Source organism: Lonchura striata, chromosome 11, assembly GCF_046129695.1.
Source record: "Lonchura striata isolate bLonStr1 chromosome 11, bLonStr1.mat, whole genome shotgun sequence".
NCBI lineage: Eukaryota > Metazoa > Chordata > Aves > Passeriformes > Estrildidae > Lonchura > Lonchura striata.
Window position 1 is genome coordinate 18,689,507 of NC_134613.1, and position 8,273 is coordinate 18,697,779.

General features: G+C 49.3%; 1 protein-coding gene across 5 annotated transcripts in view; it reads left to right on the plus strand.

The window, feature by feature from the left end:
* The window catches only part of CHD2 (chromodomain helicase DNA binding protein 2), a 70,927-nt gene extending 65,444 nt beyond the window's left edge, over nucleotides 1–5,483 (plus strand). For all 5 annotated transcript variants that reach the window (XM_021530330.2, XM_077785926.1, XM_021530331.3 and 2 more), the window contains 2 exons: nucleotides 370–619; nucleotides 2,003–5,483. In XM_021530330.2, coding sequence (XP_021386005.1) covers nucleotides 370–619; nucleotides 2,003–2,336 — 584 coding nt within the window. In that variant the 3' untranslated portion in view covers nucleotides 2,337–5,483. The remainder of the gene's footprint in view (nucleotides 1–369; nucleotides 620–2,002) is intronic.
* The last annotated feature ends 2,790 nt before the right edge of the window (nucleotides 5,484–8,273 follow it).

The following is an 8,273-nucleotide window of genomic DNA, read 5'->3' on the forward strand; positions in this document are numbered from 1 at the left end:
CAAGCCAGGAGAAACCTTCCCTTCTGACCTAATGCTCCTGGACACAAATCCTTCTGGGGCTTGTGACTGCTCAGGTTTAAAGGGGATGGGCTAGAACGTAACACTAGCACTGGGATAGAACACTGCTGGGATAGAAAACATGGTGATGTAGTGAGGAAAAGAACGTAAGAATGGGACAGAATAAGATTTGTGAGGATGATAAAGAGATAGGATAAAGATATTCAAAGGATAAAATTTGGCCCACATTGTTTAGGGAGGAAAAAGTTAAAGGGGCACCAATAGCTGTTATTTCTTGGACAATTCAGGGAAGCAAATGGGTTGAAACCAAAGCACAAAAGAGACTCAGAGGTTGCTCTTTTCTCACGGCAGACCGAGGAGACTGGCAGAGGGATCGAAAGTTCAACTACGGCGGCAACAGCAACCAGATGTGGGGCGGGGAGCGGCACCACCAGTACGAGCAGCACTGGTACAAGGACCACCACTACGGGGACCGGCGGTCGCGGGGGGATCCCCACCGCAGCTCCGGCAACTACAGACCAAACAACCTGTCCCGCAAGCGGCCCTACGAGCAGTACAACAGCGACCGCGACCACAGAGGCCACCGCGACTACTACGACAGGTGAGCGATGGTTTGGAACGACAGGAAGGCAGGAACCTCCCCTGAAATGGAAAGTGTAAGCCCTTCCCTCCAAATTGTTAGAATTTTGAAATTAAGGGGTGACGAAGACCATCCTAGGTCGCGGGGTGGCTTCGTGTGGTGGAAAAATCTCTCCTCCAACCCGTGCTTCCAAAGAAAACTCAGCAGTCTCTTGTTCGGTCTCATGGTTGTTTATTGCAAGTTATCTAAAAGATTTTCCTCTTGGGCTGCTGTGGTTTGCTCACCAGTTCAGACAGAGGCACACACCCCCCTGAAATCTTCTCTGTCCCCTGTCTTCTTCTCTCCCCCCACCCAGGGCTGCTGCTATCTTTTATATGGTACGTTACATGTTAAATGTTTATAATTTTTCCCCAATACCTACTACCTATATTAAATGGTGCCTTTCTACTCTAAACCAATCTGTGAGTGCCAACATCACCAAAAACATGGAGGTAAGGAAGAAGAAAGAGGGATGACAGGACAGGCCCAAATCCCTCCATCTTAAAACCTCTGACCCCCATGTACAAGTATTAAAACCCCCCTGCACAGCACTAAAAAATTCTTCCCTCTACTTTGTGACTACTTCTACTATAATATCTAAACTTTTGTGACTTCTTGTTCTTCATGCAAAGTTGGTAAATCATTCCATGGCTCAAACTCAAAATCACAGCTGTTTCCAGCTGCCTGCCAGGATCTCAAATGCTTCTGACCTGGGCCCAGGACCTCCAAAAATGTCTGAGGGACATTTTGAGTTCCGACAAAGGGGCTCTCAGGCAAAGATATGGGAGCAGGAATAACAGTTCTTTATTAGGGAAGAAAAAAAAAAAAATTAAATAATGCAGTAATACAAAACAACACTGATAGGGTCAGAATATGACCTGACACCCTGTGGGTCAGGGTGTTGGTAACAGTCTGATTGAAATGGTGGCTGCAGCCCTCCTGCAGTGACAGGCATGGATCTGTTGGAGCAGGGATCCTGTAGAAGGGTGGAGTTTTCCTCTGAAGGTGCAGTGGTGGTGTAGATGGGTCTGGTCTTCCTTTTGGAATCCAATGGAAAAGGCTGCCTGTGGTCTCCCAAATCTCTGATTATATCTAGATAGTAATGCTTGGCTCATTCCTCTGGGCAGAGCATCTCACAATGGGATGATGTAATTTTATCAGCCATGCAGGGACACTCACTGGCCCATTAACAGAAGAGATCTCCTGGAGGGAGGATTGGTTGTGGAAGAGATAAACTGTCCAGTTAACAGAAGATAACTGCTCCACAGATAGGAATAGAATACACACACCCATTTCCAACCTAAGGCATTGCCCTCACCTCAGTGGCTTTGCGGAGCTGATCTCCACCCATTTTTCTCTGCACAGGCACCACCACGATTCCAAACGCCGACGGTCCGACGACTTCAGGCCTCAGAACTACCACCAGCAGGATTTCCGGCGGATGTCTGACCACCGGCCGCCCATGGGATACCATGGCCAGGGACCTTCGGACCACTACCGGTCCTTCCACACAGACAAACTGGGGGATTACAAACAGCCCCTCCCTCCAGCCCACCCTGCCGTGTCGGACCCTCGCTCGCCCCCCTCTCAGAAATCCCCCCACGATTCCAAGTCACCTCTTGATCACAGGTCACCTCTGGATAGGTCATTGGAACAGAAAAACAATCCAGATTATAACTGGAACATTCGGAAAGCGTGAAGCGACCGAGAGGGCGAAGCGCACGTCTGAAATACCGGGGTTGATGCGACGGTGGCTGCTTTCTCCAAGCCAGCAACAAGAAACTCTGAACATGCTGCTATCATCTGGCTGGGTCAAGGAGGATTTTGGGGGAGTGGGTGGAGGAAGATTTTCCCTAGTTCTTGATTCTGGTTTAGATTCCCATTTCCTTTCCCCTTTTTTACCATTGAACTGGTCTGTCATGGAACCAGCCTTGCTGCCTCGTTTGTTGTTTTGTTTTTGTTTTCCTCAGTCCAATGGACCCAAGGGAGTTTTCCCCAGCCAGTGTTTCCTCAGAAGGAGAGGGCAGATTGATGCTGCTTAGGATGGTGCAGAAGGCTGTGTGCCTGCTCTGACTTGATGTTACATGACAGATGCTGCTTTGGTTGGGGATAAACTGGTTGGGCTGGGATTTGTATGTCATCAGCATGGGGCTATGGGAGGATATGTTCAAGGAGGGACAGGAAAGTCCCTCAGCAGCCAAACTTGGTTGAAAGAGGGACTTGATGTCCCTGCAGAGTGACTCCAAATGAGCTGGAGCCATGCTGGTGACAATCCATCACTTTCCTGACCACGTTATCATTTTCATGTCTTTATCCATTTCAAGAAACTGGCTCTGCTTTGATTGCTGTTGTGTTCCCTGAAACAGAAGAGGTGGGGGGATCTTCCTCCCATCTCCAGAGCTGGAACTGGCAAATCTTGACTCTGGGGGTAAGTGGGAGCTGGGAAAAAAAGGCCAACATCCTTAGCAAAGGCTTAGTTCACTTCTAACCAGCAGAAGAAATTGAAAGAAATTGTTGTGAGAACAGTATTTCTCAGTGGACAGGGCTCAGGAATTCATAACAAAACCCTTCTCTTCTGGCATGGGCAGCTTGGATGCTCCAGGAACTAACAGATGCTGGCTGGGAGATGCAAGATGAAAAGATGGCTCTGGGGATCCTGGAACTCCTAACCTGCCTGGCACTAAAGTCTCTGGGCAAATCACTTCTCTCTGTACTTCACAAAGCAGTGATCACAAACCTTTACTGTAAGTGAAAGATAAGGGATGGTAGAACAAAGTGAAATAGGAATTCAGTGGAGTGATCACTGTTAGGGAATGGTCACCTTCCTGCCAGTCAGCAGTGACTCTAAATTGCTGAAAGTACCTGCATTTATAGACCTTTTGTTTGTCTAAATTGGAAATGAACCTGAGGATTTAGCACCTCAGTGAGCAGGGAGAGAATGAGGAATTCAGGACTGATCAATAAAGATCCTTGGAGCAAATATCTTAGAGCCCAGCACGGCAGAGGGAAAAGAGGAATGTGCAGCCCAGCTCAGTGGACTTCAGGGCAAACACTCCAAGTATTCAAACCACAGCACTTGATGCAAACCAGTGTCCAGCCTGAACACTGGTGTGGTGAGAGGGGTTAGTTATGCACATCCTGCTGGCCAAAAGCACCTTGGGTGATTATTTTTCAGGTTGGAGTTCCCTGGAGACCACAAAGGCTCCTGAGCGTGGTGTGTGGGGCTGCATCACCACCCGGAGCTCAGTGTTAAAGACCAGGCAGTTCCAGACTCCTGTTAGGTGGGGCACAGAAGCTGGGCCTCCTGTTAAGATGCCAGTATTTGACTCTAATAAGCTGTGATGTCCCTTCCCCAAAAGACTGAGGGCAGATGGGTGTTCAGGGCTGGCTTCCTGACTCCAGCCAGTGCCTTGGAAGGCGCATGCAAACTGACACTAATACTCCTCCATGCAGTATATCCCTGGAAATCTGCTGCCATCACTCCTCCCCATCCTGCTGCTCTAAGGGGACACATGGAAAGTGTTTTGTTCCCCTTTTGTTTTTATCTTGCAAGATTTCCACCGAATTCAGGGCAGTTTTGTTTCTTTAGGGGCACTTGCTGCCCTGGTAAAGTGTTACACTTGTGTTTACCTTTGCAGGGCGAGCTGAAGGCAAGTCTTCCACAGTCCCCCTCGGAGGGGTGGGAGGTGTGGAGAGAGCACATTTCCCACTAAGCTGTGATTGCAGGCTGTGGTATTCAACAAAGAGGTCCTTTCTTTTCAGAGGTATTAGCTTTTAATGTGAAAATGGAGGCAGCCTCGCAGGGGCAAAGAGAATTGCTGTTTTTGTCACGGTGCGGGGCTGTCACGGTGGGAAGTTCGTGGCATGCTCGTGTAGCAAAGGCAACCAGGGTGAGGGCTGGTGCAGGAAAACTTTGGATCCCAGCAAGAGGCATTTTCTGTGTCGAGATGTGGGGGTTTCTGCTTATCCCAGGTTCCAGGCACGAGGTTGTTTGGGATTTCCTTCTTGTGCAACAGCAAAAGCTTTACCCATATTCACTGGAGAGCTGTCCCCGCTGTCACTTTAGCCTGGTGTTGAAGTCACACCATGTCCACTCACGATGGGTGAGTCTTTGCTGGGTTTTGCTTGAAGCTGGAGCAGGAGATTTGGGATAAAGTCTTCCCTGAGCGCACACACACACTCTTATGCATTTTATGTCCCCTCAGCATAGGGACCATAACCAAACACAGTCACGGGGACGGGAGTGGGATCAGAGGGAACACATCCACAGCCATAAACTTCCCTGTGCTGTTTGTGTCAGCATTGGTACAGCTCTTCCTTCCTAACCAGCTGTGGGATTCCCTCCAGCTTCTTTGCAGAAAAAAGCAGTAACTTGCTGTGGATCAATTAAAAAAAACACACAAAAAAAAGAGTTTTTCAGCCTGACCTCTTTGGAAATGGTGTAAAGTAATGAGTTCACATGGTGGAAATCCTGCAGACCAAAACTTGCTGTGGGGACAGGCAATGTGGTCCCAACCAAAATGGACACGGAACCGAGTGCTAAAGTCCTTGTGTGAACGGTTTGTGATGCACACAAAAATATTTTTCTGCTTTCACCCTTTTCCTCCCCACCTCTGCCTCCCCTCTGGGGAGAGAAGGACTCTTACTGTAAAAATACGGACTTTTAAACCTGTTGACTAAAAACAGTAATTAATATTAATTTATATTTGTGAAAGAAATGCCACTGTCCTAGTGATTTCTGATGTAAATATGTTGTTTATATAGTATGTATGAAATTTTCCTACATTGTAAAACTGCTGTACTTTTGATTCTTGTATATTAAAAAGTGTTACTGAGATTTTCAGAAGGGCCCCAGTGTGGTGTCTCTGGGGGGTCCCGTGGCAGGTCTGGGGGATGGTTTGGGATGACAGGGCCCTTTCCTGCCAGCCACATGCAAGACACCGTGGATATTTTCATTGTACAGGAATAACCAAGTTCTGCTTGCCTGCTTTTACATAGTTTCACAGTCTGGTGATAGAGACTTGGAAGCCTCTTCAGATGAGAATTTCCACCTGATCAGAAGGAGCTGTACATTCTCTGACATTGAAATCTAACCCAGATCCACCAGGATTTCACAGGGATGATGCTGATGATTATATGTTTATCCCACCTCCATGTTTTGTGGATCTCTGAGATGTGTAAATTTTTACCTTTTCAGGAGAGAATTCCTCTTTCTCTGGAAGTGTTGCTCCTGCTGCACCAGTGAGTTCTCCTGTCTGTCCCCAGCCCCTCCTGGGCAGGATGTGCCTCTCCCCAGGTGGGATGTGATGGCATCGAGTGGCTGCTTTGCTTTGGTCTTTACCCTCCACTGCTCACACTGAGGCCCACACAGCAAAACACAGAGCAGGGATTGGAGCCATTTCTCCCCAAGTTATAAAAGCTCATTGTAAAAAGCTCTTTTCACACCTGTAGCCACTGGGTCCAGCCCTTCCCAGTCTCTCTGCTGCTGAGCCAAGTTTCAGCCAAGAGTGAAATTTCACAGCTGAGTTATATGCTCCTGAAAAATGGATTTCCTAATGGAAAGAGTGACTGGCTGTTAGCCATGGGGCTCAGCAGGGAGAGGGGCTCAGGGCAGGGAGGCACAGGGGCTGCAGGGAGCTGGCCTGGGTGTTACATGCCTGGATGAATCTACCTGAATGCTTTTGATTTAGGCAGGCAGGTAAGGGACGTGAGCACCCTGATGCCAGGTGTTGTGGTAGTTGTTTTTTTACAGTTTGATCTGTTGTAATAGTTTCCCTTGAATTGGTTTGTTTTAGGTGTTTTCGTTATAAGTTTATAATGGTGCATTCCAAGTATCCCCTTTGTGCTGCCTCATAAACAAGTCCCTGACCTGTTTACCACAGAGTTTTCCCACCACTTGTCTGCCCATCATTATGTCAGTCTCCCTGTTCCTCCCCTTGTTCCCCTACATGGTTAAACCAATCCGATACACTACCCATGGCAATCAAAGTTTCTACACCCCTTTCTTTCCAAAATGTTCCCTGCCAATTGTCCCCTCCTGGCTGGAGGATTGGTTTATGAGGCTTCTTCCCTCTCCTGTGTAAACCCCATTGGTTGCATTAAGTGATTCCTCTGAGATCCCCTCATTGGTTGTAAGTTATACCCTCCCCTGAACCCTCCCCTTCATAAAAGCAGCAGTTCTCCCTTAAAACTTTGGTCATTTGTCCCCGGATCCTCCTAGAGAGTAAAAACCTCTTGGAACCCAAACTGGTGGCCCCTCTCAATTCCTTTACCTCAATCCTCAGTGTGGGACCTTAATTGCTCCTTTGCTCAGAACCCACTGCTGCCACGAGGGGCTGTGCACCCTGTGTGCACCAGCACCCAAAAATCTCCGTAGAGATTTGGGGGCAGCTGCTGCTGGTACGTTCCTAAAGGGTGTGGGCTAGCTGGAGACCACCCCAGAAAAAGGACTATATCAAGGTGTCTCCCCAGCACAGCTCAGCCTGGCATCTCCCTGCCCACACACATCCACAGCACCACATAGAACAGCTCAATCCTAAATCCTTCCCAAAATCGATGAGGAAATGACCTCCTGACCTTCCCACCTGTCCATGCCAGGCAGGTCTGGGCAGTCCCACGGGAAGGCATCATCCATAAGGACATGGTCCATGCAAAGCCATGTGCTGGCACAGGACCCCAGCCCTGCCTTGCACCCACCCCAGTGAGGGCACAGGGCTGTGCTTTACAGTGGGGCAGACCCCCCAGAGGGAGCTGATTCCCAGCAAAAAGCCCATTTTTGGTGAACATCACTGCAGTTGTGGCTGCTCCCGGACAGCTGGGCCTGGCTCAGCCCAAGCACTCAGATGTGAAGCTCAGAGCCCAGGACAGTGGCCAAAGGCCAGGGGATGGGCAGGCACAGCCAAAGTGGGGCTAGAAACCCACCCCAGGCCCCAGGTGGTGGCACTTGAACCATCACAGTGATGGGATTGGACCCTGGATCCCCCAGGGGCTGCCCCCTCACCAGCCCTGAACATGGTTTGGAGAGCAATTTGAACTTCTCCCAGTGCCACAAGGCCACCACTGCCACCACCTATGTCTCTGCACAGCCTGTGCCTGCCCCACTTACCTCCTGGGGATGCTTTGCTGCCTTTTGTGGTTAATGGGGACGGGGCATCCTTGTGCCTCGGGGGTCACCATTGCCTCACACCAGCACTTTGTGCCACTGGAACATGCAGGGGCTGCCTGCTCCAGGTCCCTGGACAGCAGGGAACATTGGTGACCTCCTGGCAGAACACTCAGTGAGGGAGACCCCTGACCCCTGCGCTCTGGGCACTTCGTAGAGGAGTGCTCAGGTTTAGCCATGTCAGCTTGAGGAATTTCATGTGGCTAAACCTGAGCTCTCATGCAAGGACTGGCAGAAGAAGTGGATTTGGCTCTTTCCAAATGCTGCCAGTTCTCTGGGCTTTGAAGGAGGGGAAGGCCAGATGTCAGTCACATCTCTGGTGCTGGGCATCACTGCACAGATTTAACCCAAATAATGTGGGTTTTGAGTTGGTGTGGGTGTCCCACCTGCCCTCAGCATCTCCCTGTATCCAGCTGCTGTGACAATGAGCACCTTCAGATTTCAAAACCGGAAAATTTAACAGAAAAAAAATGC